This window comes from Zeugodacus cucurbitae, chromosome 2 (genome assembly GCF_028554725.1).
Source record: "Zeugodacus cucurbitae isolate PBARC_wt_2022May chromosome 2, idZeuCucr1.2, whole genome shotgun sequence".
NCBI lineage: Eukaryota > Metazoa > Arthropoda > Insecta > Diptera > Tephritidae > Zeugodacus > Zeugodacus cucurbitae.
The window spans coordinates 66,403,634-66,427,721 of NC_071667.1; the positions used below are offsets into that span (position 1 = coordinate 66,403,634).

The 24,088-nt window shown below is 33.9% G+C and overlaps 2 protein-coding genes across 3 annotated transcripts in view; one reads left to right on the plus strand and one right to left on the minus strand.

Annotated features, from left to right (window-relative positions):
• Positions 1-69: 69 nt before the first annotated feature.
• LOC105217236 (cilia- and flagella-associated protein 58) lies at positions 70-5,750 on the minus strand. The gene is made up of 11 exons (XM_011192143.3): positions 4,055-5,750; positions 3,767-3,986; positions 3,558-3,696; positions 2,915-3,068; positions 2,520-2,834; positions 2,322-2,455; positions 1,950-2,266; positions 1,490-1,878; positions 990-1,423; positions 782-920; positions 70-713 (listed from the first exon to the last, which is right to left on the minus strand). Exons 1-11 carry the CDS (start codon positions 4,154-4,156, stop codon positions 441-443), a joined length of 2,616 nt encoding a protein of 871 aa, XP_011190445.1. The 5' UTR covers positions 4,157-5,750; the 3' UTR covers positions 70-440.
• Positions 5,751-16,913: 11,163 nt separating this feature from the next.
• Positions 16,914-24,088, plus strand: part of LOC105217218 (ABC transporter G family member 23) — a 92,024-nt gene continuing 84,849 nt past the window's right edge. The window contains exons 1-2 of one of the 2 annotated variants that reach the window (XM_029043466.2): positions 16,914-17,102; positions 19,385-19,815. In XM_029043466.2, coding sequence (XP_028899299.1) covers positions 19,706-19,815 — 110 coding nt within the window. In that variant the 5' untranslated portion in view covers positions 16,914-17,102; positions 19,385-19,705. The remainder of the gene's footprint in view (positions 17,103-19,384; positions 19,816-24,088) is intronic. The other variant, XM_029043467.2, reaches the window with a different exon arrangement.

Here is a 24,088-nt window from a genome sequence, read left to right on the forward strand (position 1 = left end):
GAAGCAGAACCTCTAAGTGTCGGTAGCTGGAGAAGGTATCTTCTCTCCGAGATCAAGCGATCCCACATGGATTAAGAGCAACATTCAAAGTTCTCAAATCTTAATCTATTCAAAGTAATTTGGTTCCGAAGATCCGTTGGATACTCTTCAGTATTTCGTGAACTTTTGGATGTAGATATCTATTTTTGTTCGACTTTTCCAAATATTTTCACAAACTTTTCCCATATTATATCTGCCTAGGACAAAATGTTTTCAAATAGGTTGGGCTCAGCTTGGAACCTCCAATCTATGAAATATTATGAACTACCCTTAAGCGTTGATCAAGTCCACTAGCCCTTAATTTATGTTTTGTTTTCATTTCTAAAATGTGAGAAACCTTAATATTTATTAAATAGTTTTCAAATACGAAAACAGTTTCTAAGCAATTCCTATGCGTCCGCTCACACTCCACTGAGCAGTTTAAAGCCAGCGCCGAGAGTGCGTTGCATTGTTGGCGGTGCGGAGAAGCATTGAGCCTGCATTTGTACCAGAAGCTGATGTTCTTCGAGTAGTTTTTGCTTTTGTCTACGTTCCTGATTAAGCTGCGATTTGGCATCGGTGAGACGCAACTTCAGTTCGTCCAACTTTTGTGTATTATTCTTCTCATCCAAATCCTTTACGTGCAGCTCGGCCATGAGCGCTTTCAGTTTGCGTTCTTTGCCAGATAAAGTAGCCTGAAAGTGTACGGGAAATCTTATATAATTAACAAAGTCAAGAGACGCTGGATGGACATCACATTCACCTTCACATTGTTCAGCTCAGCGCGTACTTTATGGCTCGGCAATTTGAGCATGAACTCTTTCAAAGCCTCATATAGACGCTGTGATTCCTCCAGCGCCTGCTCTTGTTGCAGCGCAGATACGTTTTGTTGCAGAATTTGTCTGAAATTTTAAGAAAATTTATTAAAATCTAAGATCTAAGTTTTGCTTCAGACACTGACGCTCCCTCACTTTCTTAAAGTTTGTATTTTAAATATGAGATCCATTTTTTCAGGATCACGTCCCTTAAGACTGCGCCAACGATGTATATTCATCGGTGTCATCATCTCTTCCTGCATGGCGCGCGCTTTGATGCGCTCCTGATTGAGCAGCCGGTGCATTTGTAGTAGTTCTTGTCGCAAATCAGCCGAATTCTCACGATCTTTACGCAAGACATTACGTTCGGTACGCAGATTCTTGATTTCCACGCGCATCAGTCGTATATCCTCTTGGCTCTGTGCGTAGTGCTTCTCCGATTGATCGTAAGCTATTTGAAGCGTTTGTAGCTGATCCTTTAACTGCACGCTCTCTTCATTGCATTTGGTTAGTGCCGCCGAAACCGTGTTCTTTTCATCTCGCAGATGATCGATTTCACGCTTGAGCTGTGATAATTTTTGGTTGTCTTCCTAAATTGTTGAATGTTTATAAATTTAGTGTGGATTGAGTTCAAGCACTTTGGGTTGTAAACTGACCTGTAGCGACTTCGAGTACTTGTCACATTCTTTCTTGCGCTCCTGCAATTCACAGCGTGTGTGTTGATGTCCAAGCTGGGAGTAACGTACCTCGGTCTTGAGCAATCGACGCTCTTTCTCGAGTTTGTCGATTTGAAGCTGCAGTCGTCCGATATCGCCGTCGCGGATTGTGACTTTATTCTTGTAGTTCTCGATGATTTCTTGCAGTTTGACGATTTGTTTCTCCAGCTTGGTATGTTTATCGTCAGAGGCTTGTAGATTTCGTACGAAACTGCTTTTCTCATTTAACAATGCATCGTGCTGGCGTTGCAGATTGATAGCCTTCTGTTCGAGATCGGTAATAGTGCGCTTAAGCTCGATCTCGCAGTTTTCTTTAAGCTGTATTTCATCTGTGTGTGAATATAGGGATGATTGGGTATTTTTAAAGTTTTAGGAACGCATGAACCACAAATTTACTCACTTTGCAGCGCATCGATTTTATCCACCAAATGTTGTATTTCATCCACTTTTTTCGCTTGCTCTTTCTTTAATTTCGCATGGTCGTCTTGCAGTTTCTTCTGACGTACTTCCAAGGTATGTATTGTTTCTTTAAGCGATTTTATTGCATGTTGTGATTCCTGGAACTGTTCGTCTGTTTGTTCGACCGTCTGATGTTCCACAAATAAGTCACTCTTCAGGCTGTCTCGTTCCTTGATGAGATGTTCGTTGTTCTTCTCGAATTGATGCACAATGCGTCGCATTGATTCTAACTCCTTATCCTGTGTGCTCAGCTGATTTCTATTTCAAATAAATATTGTGAATACTTCCAAACTTACAACATTCTCTAACTTACTTTAAGCGCACATTCTCCTCCTCGGCTTTGAGGCGCGCATCATTCAGCGCCGCATATTTCCGCGTTGTGTTCTCCTCAGTTTTGAGCAGTTTTGCATTATCGCGCTTCAGCTTGATAATTTCATCCTCACGCATCTGCGAATAAAGCCAGTTCTGTTCACTCTCTCTTCTCATCGCATATATTGTATGTACTACTCACCTTCAGCAGGCTGATGCGTTGTGCCAGCGCTCGCTTGTTCTCATTGCGGTCCTGTATCGCATACTCGAGTTCGACTACGGTTTTCGCCAATTTGTTGCTGACAGTGTTGTGTTGCGTCTGTAGATGCTCTAGATTGGTCTTCAATGAGAGTATTTGTAGATTTTGTCGCACTTTCATTTTGGTTAACTGTTCATTGTGCACTTTGATTTGTAAGATTTTCTCTTTGGCTTTGGCCTCCTCACTGCGAGTTTGTGCGAGTTCCTTCTCTAATGCATCCAAGCGTTTGCGGTTATTGTAGGACTCGTTGGATGTTTCCTGGAAAAAAATTGTATTAGATATTTCAAAATACATTTCAGTTTCTTGAAGACACATATAAACCAGTTCTATAACCTTACATCAAGCAGTTTGACCAAGGCTTTATTCTTTTCCTCCAGCGTTTGCGTCATCGCTTCCACTTCGGCGGTATAAAGGCGCTGTATTTGCATACGTTTATTGAGATCACGAATCTCATTATTGAGTTTATCGCGCTCCTTCTGTTCGTCGCGTTTGCTGTTAGAAAATAAAATTTTAAGTATTTATATTTCTATTCCTAAGCTATAAATGATTAATAAAGAAATAGAATTAAGTATATGACCCAAGAACTTGCGAACTCTTCTTAGATGAATCGAATAAATTGAGATATCGCTGTTGATTGAGGAGTTCCTGAATAGACGAACTAAAAAGTAGGCGAAGCCACCATACGGGGTCGCAAGCTCTCGTTTGAAAACCTAACGGTACTTTTGAATTGACCGTCTCTCATAAGAGATTTGTAAAACTTGATTTTCAAACAGTTTGAGGCTATACTCTCGTCAGTTTTAAAAGAGGTTCTATGCTAAGCTGTACTCTTGCCCACTTTCTTTTAAAAATATGTTAGAGTGGAATGGACAGGTCTGTCACCGTTCATCAAGGCTTTCCCCTAAGGTATTTACTCAAACGGTCGAAAAACCGTCCGTATTCTACAATATTCCGAAATCAGAAATCTTAAGCAACTTGACCCACCTCTGCAGTCCCGAACGCTTATCGCTCAAATGCTCCACCATTTGCTCCAGCGTATCTACTTTTTCTCTCATCTTCAGCATCTCATCTTGGGCGGCCTGCTCACGTGATTGTGCGGCGTCCTTTTGCATCCAGGCACTTTCTGTTCACACGAAATGTATTTTTATTGATGGTTAATAAATAATATAACTGAATATATCTCCCAAACTCACCGATAACGGTACGCAACTCAGCCATCGTCGCCTGATCCATTTGACTCAGTTTATTCACATGTTCCAGTCGTTCTTTCAAATGTTTGATCTCATCGCAGAGCTCTTGACAGTGCAGCTGTTCCATATGCCAGTCGGACTTATAGCGATTGGAGCAAATCACCATGCGCTGCACATTATCCGCATTATTGTGGGTGTCCTTCTGACGCAGCGCTTTGGTTATCTGGAGAAAATTATTTAAAAAGCCCACTAAAATAATAAAATTTTTTTTTTCTGTAAGATTAACATTACATCTGGCACTTTGTCCATTAAATTCGCATAGAAGTCATCGTCGAAATCTTCCGGCACCAAGGGCTCGTCATCCGAACCGGAAGCTCTGGAAGCAGCACTCATTTTGTAGAGTTTGTTTTTAAAGAATATTCAATTAATTTTTAGTAAATCTTTAAGAAAGTAACTTTCTTTTCCATTCAAGAAATCTCCAATGAAATGTTGATATTGACTAAATAACGGTATTTTCGGCTGTTGTCAATGCCGGTATTATTGCTTGCCTGCTTGCTTACTGCTCTTGGCCATGGCATGCTATGGCAACTGGTTATTTAGTTATTCGTTTTTTGTTGTCGCTGACAATAAGAAAATTGTTTCAAGGAAGTGTTACACATTTCTTCATATACTTGTTTATATGCAGCCCCTTTTCACAGGCGTCACTCAAGCGCGGTTAACTGTCTTTGTTTATACTAGGTTGGTTTGATTAGTCAGTGTATAATTTGAAGAAAAATTCCGTTAGAAAATGTGTAAAAAGCCTCGCAGCAAATACATATTCATCGACTATATTCTTCAAATTGGAAAACAAGAGAGAAGCTCAGAATGGTTTTATGTGATAGGTTTCTCTTAATTTCTTGTTGTCTTGGTGTCTTTCTAAGTGTCTTCCTGGAAAATGGTCTTTCGGTCGCCATTTTGCCAATTTTGGTCAGCTTCGCTATATTTTCCTTTGGTCTTGGGTATATATAATCCTCGTGGAGTTTATAATGATTGTAGATTCGGAATTAAACAATTCTTCAGACCCACAGTAATATTTTTGGACTAATATTTCAAGAAAATATTTTTTAGGTGTGTCCTGTCGAGAATCCATGCTCCTAATTTGACATCAGTCCATTAGTAGTATTTATGTAATCACCCTCGTCCTTATATAGCCATCTAATGTGCAACAAATTGCTACGACAACAAGTGGAAAGTCATGTGCGCGCTTTGTTGTTGTAAAATTTTCTTTATTTTTCCATTTGTCGTCTCGCTACTTTGTTTATATAGTTTAACTTGAATTTGGGCGCATGCCTGGTTGAATTGTGTTCCTGTAATGCCAACTATGAGATTATGTCGCTTATTAATGAATTGCTTGAGTGACTGGTTGAGTTTAATTTCGACATACAAACATCAATCTACCGTTTAAAAGCAATTGCTTACATACATATTGAAACTCACAAATTTCGCTGGATATGCGGTCAACAGCATAATCTCGTTTGCTACAAGCAAAGTAAATAATAATAAATTACAGTTAGCTCTGCCACTGTGTATTTGTGTGTTTATATGTCACATTATCTTTTGCACCAATTAACTTATTGGCATACTCCACATACTAATACATATGCTTGAGCGTAGTCATAAGTGGAAATTTTTGTTTTTATACATTCAATTAGTTGTTTTTGTAGTTGATTCCCTGCAAATGGCAAATACTCGCATGACTCCCACGAGTTCACTTCCGTCTCTGTTGCATCTGTGGCACGTAGTTTTTATTATATAAGTACATATTATGACTCTTAAACTTTTCTTTTCCGAGTCACAATTCTTTCTCATCATTAACTTTTAACCATAAAATGTGTTTCTGGTACTTTTTTATGAAGGCTTTTTGGAAAATGGTTTATTATAGGGGTATTTCCGCATTCAATATAGGATATTACGTTTCTATGGCAATCGAAAGGAAAGTAATAAAAAACTGAATATCTAACAGTGTGAAAAGTAAGTCGCTTTGCAGGATATGGTCCTAAGATCGCAATGGACTCATAGGTATTTTGAGGTATCAGATTTGTTTTTCGACAAATGGCAACCCTATTGGAAAGTTGTTTATAATAAAATATTAAATGTGTTTTCCTTAATAATTTAACCTCATTGAGATTCCTTTCCAAGCTATAAAACCGGATTCTTTCCGGTTATCTAGACAACTTTAATTTAAGGCTAAAATTGTGGTGGTCGTCGTATAATAAATTCAGTTTCTAAGAATCTTTTCTTGAAACATAGCCTATAATTGTCTAAAATTGGTTTTTCCATATTATCAAGGGAATTTTCGGTGAAGTTGGCAATCCTATAAAAAATATTTCAAATAATATATTTTAAGACACGTTTGCCTTTAGTATTTATATAACTGAAATTTTCAAAGTTTATTTGTATGTATAATAGATGGCAACCCTATTTTTTAAATATGTATAGTCGAGCATTTATTTTCAAAATTTATAAATTTTAAACAGCAGATAGCACTACTAAGCAAATATAAAATTGCCCAAAAGTTTAAGCGATTTTTAAAATATTGTTTTCCACTTTATTACTAAAAATTAAAAAAAAAAAATTAATAAAAAATATTTTTTTTTTAATTTTAATATTTTTTTTATAAAAAAAAATTAAAATGATTTTATAATTTTTCTGATATTTTTGTAAAATTATTCCAAATTTTTTTAACAATGATGAAATCTGTCTTAAAGCATATTTAACATTACTAAAAACCAGAACTGTGGCAACTCTGGTTTATTACATTTTATTATACTCTTTTTTACACAAGCAAATATCTCTTCAACGCTTTACTCTTTTTTCTAACAACAAATTTATGAGCAACAAGTCGCATAACTCGACTAACAACCACCTTCACCAAGCGGCGCGCCAACACGCTCACATAGTAAACTGAATAGACAACAATAAAAGCAACAAACACACACACACACAAGAAACTTTATGGTAAATTTTACTTCCTGCTCAATATGCCGGCATGGATGGCACTGTCTTGTAAGCAGTGAAAAAAGTAGTCAATTTCCCACTCAATCAAAGCAGCAAATCGCTGCCAACATAAGCGCGCAGCAGACGTTGACTGCAGCGTCGACTGCGGCAGTGTGCGAGGCTTCGTGCTTTCGCTCTCACTTTTCAATGGTAGCCATGACATTGCTGGCTTTTGTTGTAATACACCATGTAATGGTTAAATGAGCAAATGTTTATATATTTTATATATGCAAAGCTACTCAGGCACATACATACATATTTACAAACATTCATATTCATATAAACAAGTGTATGTGTGTGTGTGCGTTTGTATTGGCGCGCGCCATGTTCGCGATTCGAAATATCCAACTAAATGTCACTTAAACGACACAGCCAACAACAATAACAACACAGCGTGCAATGGCTTGGCGTTCAACTTTCTTCGATTCCATTGCTTTGCCATGTGAAAATATCAGACACACGCACACACACACATATGTATGCATGAGTCTATGTCTGCACATATGCTTGTATGTCCATGCATATTTATATTTAGCTTTATTTGCTTCATATTAATTTTGGTTTGCTTCGCTTCGTCGGTCGGTCGGTCCGTCTGCGGTTAGCGGGGCTTGTCTAAATTAACTGCCTGATTGGTTTTTTATGTTCGTTACAGTTATTTAGTTGACTTTGTACAATTTCTCGTGCACTTTTCACTTGCTCAGTTACATACATACATACATATGTGCTTACCTGCAGAGACACGTGTTTTAAAACTTAATATACATATGTATGTATATACATAAGTGTTGTTGTCTCTCAAATGTAGGGGAAAGGAGTTAGTTTTTGAGTTGGTTGTAATTTTCGAATCCATATTCATCGATATGAGTATATACATACACAAACCTAGATACATAATTAAAACATTACGTGTTACACTTCATTGACATACATATAAATATATTAACAAGTGCATATGGAAATATTTTTTACATAAGCATAAAGTGACTAATTAAGGAAAATATTAAGAAGTTAATGCTGCAAAAAGGGAGTAGGGAGGAGTAGGGACTCGATTTATTTTGCATGACCAGGCGCTGAACCCAATTTTCGTGAGATAACACATTTACCAAACTTGGTTTTTCATAAATCCATATTTGATTCGTTGTGTGTCCAAGTCCATATCATCCAATTCGGGCCAAAAATATTCGGTTATCATTGAGCGGTCAGACATTAATAATAATATCGACTCGTTGTTAAATCGTATATCTTTCCATGATGATTTGCAAACCTTACTGAAGAGAAATGTGAAAAGAGCAAAATGACTTTTGTATCGTCCTTATTGAAAAACCATTTATAAGCTATGAAAGGGTTTACTTAAAGATATGTGGTTTTCAAGTAGAAATAAAACGCATATAATTTAATGTTATGGACAATAATCTTTTGTTTGTCATTATGTTTTAAATATACAGTGGAACTTCCATAACTCGAACTTTTATAACTCGAAGTTCTCCATAACTCGAACTTTTGGATTGGCAATAGCGTTTAGAAATCAAATTTCATACACATTTTATTCCATAACTTAAAATTCCCTAACTCGAAGTTCTCCATAACTCCTCTTCCAGAGAGGCAATAGAGTGCAACTTTCATACAAATTTCCTTCCATAAATCAGACTTTTTGGTCAGGACATAATATAAAATTTAAAATTTTACTATTGAGGCAGAATTTTAACAGAGTTCCTCTATATTGTGCGGAGGCCAACAAAAATATAATATTACACTTATGGATTGCATAAATCATGTAAGAAAGGTTTGGGATACAGGCGTCAAAGGCCAAAGAATAGGAAACTGTAACATACAAGATTAGAGCATATACATATGTTTTAACATATTTGCATAAAACTGTATGCGATATAAATAATTAAAGCGGAGTATAAATCTATATTTTACAGCTGTTTGAAAAAATTATGTTTTAATGAAAATTTCTATAACTTGAAGTCTCTCTAACTCGAAGTTTTTTTGTGGATTATGGTGATTCGAGTTAGAGAAGTTCCACTGTAATTGCGGGTGACGCAGTGGCTGGCTCGAATAAATTCCATCCGAGTCACCCTATTTTAACCACTTTTAGCTGCAATTGGCAGTATGTTCCTTTATGGATATTGAAACAAATAAAAATTTTCCGGAAGATCGAGTCATAAGAAAAAGAGTTTTTCCTCAGTTTTCGAAGTTAGCCCTCCAAATCAAATTATCCGCCTTCGAAATTAGCTTACTGGAAACTCCATTATTAATTATAGTATATAAGTTACCAAAAAAGTAAAACTATGGGCCTCATCAACCTTTTCTTCTTATTTAAATAGTGTATAACAATTACAAATTATAAATTTTATATTTCAAAAATTACAGGCCAAATTTTTTAAAAATTTGGCATGTTACTTTTCTGTTTGCATACATATTTCTTTTATTTCAAAGATATGCTTTCGTTTTTACCTGGACGATTTATACTGTAATTAAATAAATACGGATACCAGGAGGATGGACGCTTAACCACAAAAAAAAAAAATAAAAAAAATTAAATTAAAAAAAAAATGCAAAAATTAAACCAGTATTTTTCAAAATATATAATTTTTATTTTTTCGCACATCCAACTTTAACCTCTAATAACATCTGTCATATAAACTTGAATCATTTTATATACCATTGAACTAAGAAGAAAATTTAGATTGTGTCCATATTTTGGATTTCTTATTAAATATATCCTGTAAATAATAATAATATTTTTAATAAACATATTTTCGAACTTCGAAGGCAAATATTACGAAGAGCACGCGTTTCACTTATGACTCAATCTCCCGAAAAAAGTTAGTTTGGTTCAATATCCAGCCGATTGTTGTACGGTGTTATAAAATGGCATACCAAACTGAGTAGAAATCATGTAACACCTGTCGGAAAAAGTCAACGAAGATATTAAAATAAAATTTTGTGCAATTACTGCATTAGAGGTGTGGCATCACTTTATTATAAATTGTCGAAATCGGACTATAACTATTCAAGTCCCAAGATTTCGAACATAAAGACCTCAGTTGCAATTGTTAACTTATATGTATATGTCATATATATTAAAGAAAACCGAATGGAATATTTTTCTTCTAATAATGTGTCTCTATACCAAAAATGGGTAAATTCAGGTCAAACTTTCCCTAATACCCATATACCTTTTCATAGGTTTTTCAAAAATACGATGAGCTTAATACCTTATAAATCGGTTAATATGTAAGATATCTTAGCAAAATTAAGTGAACATATAATCTTGGATATAATGTAGCTTGGTGGCGACAATGAGTAAATTCGGTTTAGGAATTACCCCAGCCCTCATATATAATATATAATTATTTTCGTTATTCCGGAGAACCTTGTGCCGAAGATGTAGGTCAAATTGTGTGTTATCTATAACGTTAAATAAATAAATTGCGGGGGTATAAAATATTCGGTTACACATAAAAAAAATATTTTTTATTTCTTTTGTTTTAGTTATTTTTTCATTTTCAATCAATCGAGCGTGGTAATCATACGATTCATACGATGACTAAATCGTTGATTAAGCATGCCAAAGATAGTAAAAGTAAGATAAATATGCATATATCTTTATGAGTGAGTGCGTGTTAACGGTAATCTGTGATTTCATCGATTATGTGATGCTCACATATTTGTGGTATCTTTCTTTGCGGCTAAGCGCAGCTGAAGTAGCCACAACAATAGCTTGAAGTAAAATCTGAAGTTTAACCTTCGAAATGAAAAAAAAATAAAAATAACAAAAATAGAAATAATAAAAAAAATTGGCCATAATTACTACCAAGATTATATAGACATTATTGTCTTCCTTTGTGGCAAGTACAATATTGCCGGACAAAATTCTAGTATCGCCACTTTCACTCCCAATTTTCCTCGCTGCTAATGACAGCCAAATAAATGCAAACAATGAGTAGTAAACGAACAAATTAAGTGTGGAAGAAGTTAAAGAGGTGTCGGCGTCGGCGTCGCTGCCGTTTTCGTTTACGTCCGTCCGTCTTCCGAATGACCGCACTCATAAGTAGCGTAAATATTGAACTGCAAGCAGCTGATTGTGGAGCGTTGAACAAAAAGTGAAAAATGAAAAGAAGAAAGAAAAGAAAGAAATTTGTTTGTGAATCACGTAATGGACAGTGCTTCGGATGTGAAGTCATGAATATGCCGTTTGTGGGGGCAGGAATTCGTGTGTGACGGCAACACGTTGATACTCAACACAGAGGTATGAATGTAGAAAACTTACAGATTTCTTTTCTTTTCGTTATGTTTTTGTTTTGTTGTAAATATGTGCATATATTTGACTTTCGGCGGCTGGTAGATAATAATACATATTATGTAAACTCTATTATCATTCGATACAGTGAATCAAATCAATTTCGTTTCATTTGGTGGGGAGTGAAAAGTATTTTGAAGCGGTGTTTTGGGTGTGTGTGATGGTGTTTGTGTATGCGTTTATGCTGTTTCAATGACAAGCAAGTTAATACATATTAATTTTTGAATATTCATTTAGCCGTGTGGGAACTGGTTAGTTGTAAGTAAGTAAGTCAGTCGAAGGCCTTAAGCGAGTATTATGTCTGTGGGTACCAAAAATTGAAAAAAAAAAACAATATCTATATGCTTGTTTCTTTTGCTCAAACAAAAATATAATAAAAAAAAAATACTCGATTTTATGTTTTATTTAGAACTGAAAAATTATAATAAAAAAACAATATTTTTACATTTCTTGTTAGAATAAATTTTTTAATATTTTTTTTTTTAATTTTTTGACCTTCTCTATAAAATTAATACGCTTTCAATATTTGGATCCCTTGGTTTTAAGAATATGAACCCACTTGTCAGAAAGGTAAAACATTATTCTAGCTAAGTGAGAGCTTTTTACTTACATATGTTCATATAATTTTTTTTATGTTCATAAGTGAGATGGGAAATATTAGAAGACTAAAGTCCATTACAAGTTCACAACTATCTTGATCAATTTTAGTTTAATTTTAGGCGCCTTAATTTTGAATAAGTGCAGTACAAAATTAACTTCTCATTTCCATCCTATCATACGGCGAAGAAATACACCAAAGGTAATGGAAACATAAACTATATGAGCTCCACGGCGACATGGATATAGTAAATCGCATAAAAATCCAATGAATGCGCTGGTTGGGTCAGTTTGTACGCATTGAAGACGATGTTCCAGCGAAAAGCTCCTTCGATTCGAGACTCATGTGTGGACAACGGACGCAAGGACACCCACGCATGAAATGTAATCTGAAATTGTGATTTCGCAAAGGACAGATGCAATTCAATGAAAAAGTTTTGTAATCACGGTATTTTAGATAGCTTGAAGGAATGCATTGCTTAATCTTTATAATCATGTATGTATATACTTCTTCTGGAAGCGATTTATAATGGTTTAGTTGATCGTGGCTGTGAGATGTGAAAAATATATCCTTTGTTTGGGGACGAATGTTTAGTGGATAAATAGACAAAGCTCATAGTCAAGTTAGCATTGGACATTTGAAAAGCTTAAGCTGTTTTTTATTCTATGTAAAATAATTATTTATTTAATTCAAGTTTTTTTCTGTATCTGTATAGATACATATTTAAAGAATAATTTCGGACATAAAAAAAAACTCCTCCCTTATGACGACATTTCCGGTGACCCCTCGGTATAACTAATGACAGGATCATCCAAAATGAAAAAAAAAAACAAAAAAAGACAAGACAAAAAAAATAAAAATTGGAATTTTGGCAGAAAATTTTCCAAAAAATGAAAATGTCGGTCTAATTTGCTTTCGATTTCGTTTTTTTTAATAGTTGTAATTGAAAAAAGAAAAAATCCTTCGTTCAAGCACAAGTAAATTGTATCTCGAACACCCGTGCAAAATTTCATGAAGATCGGTTGCGTAGTTTTCGAGAACATTATAGAGCTTTTAGAAAAAATAATTATTATGGGCCGCATCGAAGCTTTTTTCAAAAATTTAGGTTTTTTCAATTAACTGTTGATTTTTTCACGAAAATCTAGAAAAAAATTTCCGGAGTCCGCCATTTTGTTAATTTTTGAAAAAGAGAAAAAAAAACTTCGATCCGCCCCAGTATTATATATTTAAAAAACCAATTTTTCTTATCCGATTGATTTTAGTTGAATCTCCAAGAACTTATGATTGTCACCGAAAGGACCTTTTTCTGGAACTGGGTGAACACAAACAGCTATAACTTTGGTCTTCAAGTTGTGTAATAATTACTTTGGTAAAATAACATGATTTAATAGCAAAAAAGTTTACTGAATATTGCCATTTTTTCGTATCTCTGACCCATTACAACATTCAGGCCGTCCAACTAGAAGGGAATATATTAATATATATTTTGAACGTCTATTTCAGATCGGTCGCCAAATTCAGAAAAACGAAACCACTTTGGAAAATTCTAAAGCTTTCTATGTACATATGTTTTATTCGAATCTAGGAGTTATCAACTCTCCATACATAAAGTCAGTCTATTCAAGCTTGACTGTTTGCACTAAATCTTGGCTGATATTAATTTATTGACTTATTTATGGTTTTGGACAATTAAAGTATCAGAAAACCCCCAAAAAAGGTCAAATTATATATATTTATTTGTTCATTTAAGAAAAAATTAAGTCTGAGTTTGTTAAGTTAATAAAAAATAATCAGGTTAAAAAGTGTAAACAAAACATTACATTTTGTTTGCGGTTTTCGTTGGTCACGACACCGCTTCGAAATTCTCTGCCGAGTGTAGTGAACTGTTTAACATGATAACAGATTATAATAAAGTGACAAGAACTGTGGCCGCGATTCTCAATCGAATGTCTCACAACCGAAAAGTGAAGCTTGTGATCGTATAATCGAAGAACATTATTGTCAAAAGTTTTCGAAGTGGAAAATGGTCTCTTCGGTGCATCGATCACTGCTACAAATTAGCACCAAAATTGCATATTTCGCTTTCACTAGATTTCGAACCCACTTTCGTACGCTTGTTAGTAACACACCCATTAACTTACTGCATTCCGGCGCTTGCTGTTAGAATTGTTTATATTTACTGTCGTTTGCGAAAAACTTGTTTATCTCATTTTATCGGCGTTTAGTATATGTTATTGCTTAACACAACACAATGCGAGTTGATGTTGGTCAATGACGCTGACTGGAATTATTTTGCCACGCCATTTTCGCAATTGTATACACATACGAGTGCATACAATATGATAAAGTGGCCGACAGCCTCTTCAAACGGTTGACTAAGCATGTGCTAAAAGTAATTTTCCACAATAAACAAATAATACAGAGATTAAGAAAATTCCATTTGATTTGCTGCTTGCTTATTGCCGTTGCAATGAACTCTGCGTTGACTTGCCTTGGTGGCTTTTTGTGCTTGCCGCGCTTTGTTTGGCGGCATCAAATGTATTTATATAACAATTGTTATTCTTCTTTGCACGTTTTGCAAGTATTATGTGGTAATTGTGTTTTTTCTTTTCGCTTTGGGTGCAAATAGACTTGTAGAGTTATGAGATTCTGACCAAGTTCGTGTCTTAAGTCTTTTGTTATTCGTTTGTTTATTTGTTCTCTGCATTTTTTCTAGTCATGTGTCAGGAAATAACTAAATGCATGATGCTGTAAAATATATATATATATATATATATATATATATATATGTGTGGCAGATATATGTAGACAAATTTGTGTCTTTTGAATTTACCAAATTTTTGAAGAGAACAAGAGTTTTTTTTAAGAATTTATCCTACTTAGATAGATATTGATTTTGTGAGTGGAGTAAAAGAATAAGTAAAATATATATGTTAGAGGGAGCGGAAATGAGGTCAGAAGAAGGGTATAGTAATAGAAGACGTTCAGTTGCGATCAAAAGTAGAAATATAGGTTGAATTGGAAACACATGTAGTACTCGAAGTGGAAGTTTGAATGGAATTAGGAAGTGGATTCAAAACAGAACTAGAAGTAGGGACATCAGTCAAAGTAAGGAAGTATACGAATAAGTTGTCGTTCTTAATGAATTGTAACGGATTCAAAGGCAATTTTAGCCTATAGTTGATGCCTTCTATTGTATTCAATATTACGTATAATAAGATAACTGTGCTCAGATGTCTTTATAAACAAATATCTACAGATTCAATCCTGCCGCTTTTGTTCTTTCTGATGTAATCTTTTGCATATAATAATATTATTACTGATCATAACTTGCTAACAAATAATGGAATATTTCAAGTAGATTTTCTTTGAAGATTGAAGGATACTCCAAACATAAAAAATTTAGATAAAATTCCAATTTCTTTAGAAAATTGTTCAGTACATATATTTCCTATGCTTAGAAAAATATGGTCTGAAGGCCAGGATATCGAAAGAATCAAAGAGAGATATAGAGAGACTATAGTATAAAGAGTATGTCTTGTCTACAGTAAAAATCTGTAGTTAAGACGAAAGTATTATATCGTAATAATTATCGATTTACGGTACATATAATAAGGCTTAAAGAAAATATCAGAAAATGTCGACGCTTTCACAACCAAAAAGGATATTATTAAAAAAGTAAAGTTTTTGTAGTTATACCTCTTATACGACTGCGGAAAAGGTTGCGATAATTGTTTAACTCTTCAGTCGAGAGGGAATAGCGTTGAACAATTAACGCGAGAGAGAGAGTGAATGAGAGTAAAGCAGAGAACTTAAAGCACTTGGCATGCTTATGTTATTTGAGCAATTCTTGTTTTTGTACAACAATGTTTAAATTTTTGGTTGGTGACATATTCACATGTGTACGCACATGTATGATTGTATGCTTGCGCATTATTTTTCCTTTCGTTTCTGTTTCATTTCTGCGAATTCTCAACTATTTTGTGTGCGGGAGATTTCAATGTAAATTTCTCATTGCCAGAAGCTGTACCATTACTGGCATTCCTCAGAGAGAAATTTTCATTAGAAATGATCAAGGGAAGAAATGATCCTTCCTTCCTTGATGATGACAAAAGGAGGTACGACTATTGATGCGGTATTCGCGAGAAATATAGATAAAATAGATGTAAGACATTTCATTTCGTATTTTAGTTATCATAATCCAATTGTTAATATTATAGGTACCGTCAGAACCCAGAAATTATAATTGATTTGGACTTTGCTTTATAAAATGTGCATATTAAATTTATAAAATGTGAATTTAAGAAAGTGTTGGTCACTCCACCATATTTTTATACTTTCCCTTTCGCTAGTTTTCTTTCATATTTTTTTGGATTGAAGTACCTTGTATACTGTTTTCATTTTGGAGATTTTTTAGACATACTAATTAAAATATTACAAATTTTTGTCTCATCAATCCTGCAGCATTGAACACTGTGCATGCACTTCCTGATTTTATTTTGGTGTTTATGTTTTCACATCAATCTCCGCCAGCGTCGTTCCTGTTTTCAGCTTAGCTATTTTTTGGTGTATCTATTTTTATTTTTTGAATTTGTTACTTTGTATTCGCTCTCTTTCACTGTTGAACATGCCACCTGCTTGCTTTTCTGCGCTCAGTTTGCGATCGGTTTTTGAGAGAGTGGCTCTTCAGCAAAACTTGAGCGTCGGCGGTGATTTTCTGCATTATTTCCGCCAAGCGTTGAAGCCTCTGCGACGCTTACACACTCTGCAAACAATAAACTAGGCTTACACCAATATATTTGTATACTACAATTTGCGCTTCGCAGGTTGTTTATCAGCCGCGTCTGCCAGTCTGCAGCTTGTAAGCTTGTGATTTTTTATTAATTGTCGCTCTTCATTTTCTACAAAATTGCTCTCTGTTTACCTCTCTAATTGAATTTCGTTTGGATAGTGAATTTCGCTTTTGCCATTGATTTTCGAAAATTTTGAATTTCAGCTGGTTAACCGCGCTCCGCTCGGCTGTGCTAGCTACAATTTTCGGCGCTGATTATCTTCACAGCGCGGCCACTTTGCTTTCGCTTTCAATTTCTTTCTGCGCGTGTGTTGGTGAGTGCGCTGGTGTTACGCTGCCAGATCTGCCAATAAGCGCTGCGGCTAAATGTCGGCAATCGGTGAGTCTTGTGCTGAACGCAGTGGCGGCTAATAGTTGCTGTTTGGTGCTAGAGTGCTTCAGCTGTGCCGTTGGCGAAGTTTTTAAAGCGCGTCTTGTCTGCAAATTGCAAGCAAATCGTTTTCTTGTTTTCAAATATCGGTTTTCAAATTTCGCGGTGTTTTTTTCATTGTTTTCATAAACAGCTGATACGCGGGCGCGCTTTTCTGCAAGTGCTTAACTAACGGTAAAAAAGCTATAATTGCAAAAACTTAAGAAAATTGTGTTAACTAAGGAAATTTGTGGTGGAATATTATGGAAGTGTTTATGAAATAAGAAATACAGTTCAAAAGCAAGGCGAGTTAGTGACTTCGATAGTGTAAACTCAAATGTTGGAATATTAAACAGAAGTTAAAGGAATAATTGGCCTTTTTAGTTTGAGAAAGAATATATGAATATTTAAAACGGCCTTAAGAGCTGTTTTGAAGTCCGTCCTGAAAATATTAAAAAATTAATTGATTATTTACAATATTAATATTTGATTTCTATCAATCTCCATTTTGAATTCTTAACTTAATTTTGGTGTGAAAAACCTATAAAGAAGGTTGAAGTGGTTAATTGAACATAACAAAATTTAACAAGATTTAAAATTAATTAAAACGCTGGAACTCGACTTTTTTGAAGCTCGATTTGAGTATTTAATCCCACGCCTACAAAAAATATACATAGAAAATAATGATCAAGAAGACATTACTTGCAGTTCATAAGTGATCTTTATCATCGCAGGTGCTTCCCTAGGCGTTACTAACTTGCTTAGAGTAAAGTCAGACATGCAGAATTAGAACACTGAGTTAGTTACGTTCTCTGTTATTATTTTCGAAGGAAATTGTTTACAGAACTCTTTGACTCTTTGACTTCCTTATGGATGCGAAGTTCGGTAAACCTACTTTCAAAATTATGGAAAACTGAGTTAGTTACGTTCTCTGTTAATATTTTCGAAGGAAATTGTCTAAGAGCTCTTTGACTCTTTGACTTCCTTATGGATCCGAAGTTCGGCCAACCTACTTTCAAAACTATAGAAAACTTGTCTTTTAGGAATCCAATATGCTCCTGAATTTAGTTGCTGAGCACACTCTTTTGTAATATCGTCTCAATCTACTTCAAGACCTTATTCAACTATTACTAAAGTAGAATAGTCACATTAAGATGACAGAAAATGTGAGATAATATTCAGTTGCCTTCAATCTTTCTTATCAGAGTTCAGAACGTCTCTCTGCTTCTCTTTCATTATTTCTTTGAATTCTTGTTTCCCATATAATGACAATACTCTTCGGATACGATTATGAACACTCAATTGGCCAGTATCATCTCATTAAAAAAATAAATAGTTGGTCTTGGTTAAAACTAAAAGCTTGTCAAGGCCTTTTAGAATAATAATATTAAAATTCAACCTTGAATTCGGATTACATGAAATATTTCGTTCATATCTGTCGAGTTTAATAACCTTCCAAGAAAAAATACTGCTATACATATTTTTAATTTTTTTTTATTTTGAGTTTAAGTAACTCTGAGTTTAATTCAATATGAAAATTAGTGTTTAATCATAAAGTGAAGTTTGAATTGTTCTGCTAAGGATTTAATATATTTTAGGAATAAAAATAATGTCTTTGTTTAAATTTTTGTGTAATAAACTCAAAATAAACAATAAACTCGAGTTTATTGATAGGCTGTGGAAATTCGTGTGGAGATCTGTTAGTTATTTAGATAAAAATGTCGAAGATAAGACTTTCGATTTTATTTATTTATAGCCATTTAAAAAAAAAAGATCCAAAATATTTCCGAGCCCAAACTCCACTCGACGCTATTTAGTAGTTAGTCCATGTTTCAGCGCATCATTTTACACTTGACTGTTTTGTTTAAACTTTATGACAACTTTTTGCGGGTTCAACTGCATTCCTTATTAGTCGCTTACACAAGCATTTTGCACATAAATATACAACAACAACTACAACAAATATTCCAAACATTTTCATAAATGTTATAAAATGTGGCAGTAACTCACTGCCACTTAGATATTTCACGGCGCCGCGGTTCGTGTGCTCGGGCACTTTGTCTGGTTATGCATTAATTGTGCATTATGTGAAAGAGCGGTAAAAGTGAGCAAAAACAACAACAAAAACAAATTTCAAAGAGAAAAAAATAAACAAAAAAAAAAATACGAAATATTTAAAATTACCAACAAAGTGTGTGTGTTTAAAATGAAAAAAAAAATAAACAAAAAAGGGGAGAAATTATAAAAAAGAACAACAAAGCGTGCAATTAAAAAGTCAAAAGAAATACATTTTCCGGCTTGTTTTGCACATTATTCGCCATTTCGCTTTTGCAACAACGGCGCACTCGGTTATTACTTAACGGTTTTTTCGTACGCCTCGAAAATATGCGTCACATCGCAAGTGTTGAATAATTTTTCCACTTTTTTTCTATTTTTTTTTTTATTTTTTTCTTTAACATTGTTTACCATCCATTAAGGTTGCAAGCGCTTTAAGTTTACATTTACATACAAATATCAGTGCATACCTCACTCAAGTGAAGCTAGTCAAACCAACAACATTTAGTTTATTAAAAAATATTCAAAAAGCAACTTCATAAAATTTGTGCTTAACGAAGCAGCTACAACAACAATAACAACCATCAAACCGGTGCTACAACTATAGCGTGCTATCAGCCATTCTTACAAGAATCTGCAGCTTAGGTCAGTGCAACTCTGTGTCCCCACGCGTGTGTTTGTGTGTGTTTATGTGCTCAGTTTACTTTGTGCTCATTTGTGCGTAAAAGGAAATCGCCGCTGTAATGGCTCCCAAGAAAGAAGCAACCTTGAATCTGCAGCAACAACAACAGCAACAAGTTTTGGATATCGAGCGTATAAAGCGGCATTTCAGCTGGTCCGATCCAAATGCAATGTAAGTCAAATGGCGATTTTTTGCGCTTATTCACATAGCTTTAAATACGTATATTTGTATACATAAGTAGATATATGTATATAATGTAAATGATATACAGAAATCCAAGCGTTGACTTCAGTAAATAACTTAGGCGTTTAATGAGCAATCTCGAGTGAGAAATGTGATATATCCAATATATAAGTATTTAAATCGATGTGTGTTTATGTGTATATGAAGCGTGTTAATCTCTGTGTGAGTATGCGTGTGATTACAAGTAATCAAATTACTAAAGTTCGTTTTTATAATCTTTTATTTCTATACATATATTGCCCAGCAGGAGCAGTTCAAGTGTTTGAAAGTGGTTAGTTTTCTTGTGAATTTGGCACTAGAACTCGTTTGTTTTTATATATGCATGTATTATATATCAGATTTTTATGAAAATAATGGGTTACAGAATAACCGTATAAATTTATAAGAACTTGATTATTTTATATTTTAGGCATTCATAATTAGGGCACTTTTGAACTAGTTGCGGTCTAGTCAATAGGCTGCTGCTGATATTTTGAACAAACAATAACTATATCAATGATCAATTTTTAAACATCGGCTCTAAACTATAAAACAGCTAATTTAACATCAATTTAAACTTTGATTAATGACTTTTTTAAAGAAAAAACTACAATAATCTGCTTTTTTGAAATATTAGACCTTCGTGCAAATTCGACTTCTAAACAAAAGCCGGATCTTGAACGGCATCCTGACTTTGAATAGATTTAAGCTCGATTTGGACTTATTCCGGACTTAATATAGGGTTAAGCTAAATTTAAATTGATCTAATCTAGCTTAGAACAATGGACTAATAAATATAGTAAGTTTAAACACTTCTTAGGGGGGTAATCCCATGATCCATTTTTTATTATTTTTTTAACACAAAAATTGCTTTAAAGTGTTTGTTAGAAAGTCACGAAGTTCGAAGTCGTCACTAGCTAGCATCTCAACTTTCTGGAAATGGTTCCCAGGTGAGGGTATCAAAAAGACTCCGTGATGGAGAATCTTAATCTGAAACTAGAAATCGTCTTGCAAGTCATTCTCTTCGCATCGCAATCGCCTGCCAGAAAGTCGAGGAACGAGCGCTCGCAGCTGCTTGTAAAATTTCAAAACCTATAACTTATAATATAATTTATGAAATTTTTGTTTAAGCCCGTGCGAAGCCGGAGCGGTCTGCTATTTATTAATAAAAAATTCCAAAGACTTAAATATTTTTATAGCAAAAACCTAAAAAAAAACGCAATATTTTTTAAATGTCTACCAAAAGTCTAATTGTTGGTATATTCACTTGAACGTGTTTCATGATTTCATTTTTGCAGACTAAACGCTCCTAACTTTTTGGTTTACGATAAGCCAATCAGCCGGAATCGTGGAGGAAGTGCGTGCCCATTTTTTCGAGGCGGGGGTGTTCAATACGCTGTCACTTAATTTCTAACCAATATTTTTAGCTGAAATTTTATTTTTTTTTTTAATTGTCGAAATATATGTTACTAAATGATAATAAGCTGAAGTCTCTATCTATTTATGGGTGGTAGAAAAAAACTTCTAACAAATCACTAAAAAACACGCCGCCACATGGAATGATCCCATAAACTCCAATCATCTATAATGGAGTGTTGATTTGGTTTCTAAATTTAAATTACTTTGAGTAGAGGCTTGGAGTGAAGTTATTGCTAAGTTTGATTTTAATTTAAATAAGGATTTATATTGGCCAACAAATATCTGAATGTTCTGGTTTAAATATATCCAATATATTGATTATATCAGTCCTGCATTTTTATTTTATTTCTAAAAGCACTTAAAAAATTGATTCAAATAGCGCGTAACCTCAATTATGTGTCTTAACCAATTCACAACTTGTGAATAATTAGTTACTAATTATTGTAACATGAGTTTCCATAACCCAAATAATCAATGCATTTAATAATTGCATGCAAAATGTCTCAAATAGCATACCATTATATATTGAAACAATAAATAAGAATTTTCACAACTCAACAGACTTAGAGGTAAACAGCAATGATTTAGATAGATATTTAAAAATAATTAATAACATAACGATGACACTATTTAAGCGCTAATTGGTCTCAATAAGTAAAATATTTATGCCAGTGTAATGCAACAATTACAATTCTTTTTGCATACATCGATTAGCACCTACTGTTTACTAAAGACACATGCATGACTTAGTAGAGCACTGGATACATAACTTTGACTGCAATGTGATCTCAGACTTCAAAATGACATCGCACCAATTATTATGTAAATTATTATGTAATTCTATCATTTTTAATGCTAAATTGTGCGCATCTAATTGCTTAAGATAATAAAGACATATTCTTGTTCTGTGTAATTGTAAGATGAGCGCTAAAGTCAGCAATTTGGTTTGAGTTCTAGTAATTTGAAGAAAATGGAAAAGATAAATATGTGTTTAAGTATTTGAGGCCATCAATCTTACATATGAACTAACAATAATAACCATTTTAGCTCTGAACAGAGCTATATTCTTTGCTGGAGTTTGCTTTAAAATAGTTTTTTCGGTAATTCGAAAATTTGTATTAAGGCGGTTCTTATAATTTGATGGTAAAATTTTTGGAGTTAAGAGTAGGTCTTTGATAAAACACTGAATAAAATTTTTGTATTCTTCTTTAATACATAATCTGAGGTCTGGAACTATCAGTATACTTCTGGAGCTATCAGTGTCAAAATATGGATGCGCTCAAAGCAGCCAAGTTGTTTTCAAATTTGCTAGCAATAATTATTCTAAAGATATGTGTTCTTATGGTCAATGGGAATCTCAATTAGTTTGCGGGGTATAGATCCTATTGTGGCTTTAGACGAACTTTAAGTACCATGTTTGAAGAAATCATAGTAAAAAATAGAGTTATAAGTAAGTATTCCGAAAAGATTCTATTTTTCGGAATAGAGTTGCCACCTTAAATATTTAAAACAAAAAATATGAAAAATTTGTCAAAATAAGATAATGCAAAAAGAAACCAAACTGTAAAACGTTTCTTAAATTTAATATAAAGATTTGTTGGAATGGGGTTGCCACCTCATAAAAAATAAAAATACAAAAAGGTTGGAACGAAAAAAATAGGCGAAGGAAACCTTCAGGGAAGTATTCCGAAAGCTTTCTATTTAAATATATTTTTAAGTAGAGTTGCCATTTGTCGAACTGTGAAAAATTTCAGAATTTATTTACTATAGATTTTATGTAGTATTACTAGAAGTAATGTTAGTTATTCGAAGCTTCTGTGAATAAAAATCGTCTAAGGTCCCACAAAAGAATTAAAAGTTTGGCTAGAATTAATCACCCCCTAATAGTACACGCGTTGCTCTTATTTCCAAGTTCTCTAATTGCAAGACACACACACTTTCATTAGCACAACTAAAACAAAACAGTTCATATATATTTATATATTTCAAGGTGAAAATATTTAAATGTGTTAACTGCAAGACATATGTACATATTTGATTAGGGCACCCCCTGGAAAAAGTTGTAGAAATCAGCGGATAAATAAATTGCGAAATTTACGTAAATTAGCACATCCGTAGTATGAGCGCTTTCGAAAGAGACGCAAAGAATTGCGCAGGCGCAAAGTGTTGCAAAAGTGCGAAAATGAAAATCAGCTAATGAGCTTCAATGGAATCACGGCGTTTCGTGCAAATATCACCTAGATACCACCACTGGGTATGTACAAATGTACTTGTTGTTTACATATGCTTGTGTATATATAAGTATGTGAGTAAATGTGTAAGTAATTGCACATTAAATAGTTTTACGAAATTACCAAATTTGCTAATCAGTTTGTGAGTGTGTGTGTGTATATGCAAATAAGCCTGTTTGGAGCCGTCAACGAGTTTGCCAACGAAATCGAGCGCGTGCTGTGAAATATGCTGTAGTAGGCGCTGTTGATTATGCGAATATTGATGGGTAAATATGCATAACATTATGTGGCTAACTATAGTTAGGTTTCTATATGCTTGTAAAGCTGTATATGTGTACAGCAAATGTATGGCCTAACTTCTTCTGCCGAGTGTTATGACCGTAAATAGCATTGAGTTGGAAGAATGAAGCAAAAGTTGAAAAAAGTATTAATAATAATTAAGCTGTAAACATTTTTCAAATATTACCACACTCATTTTAGTCTACATTATTAGCACGAAAGCTCCTAAAAGCTCTTCATAACCACTTGGTATTTATTTTTATATTATTTTTTAATATTTTTTCCGTGTTTCC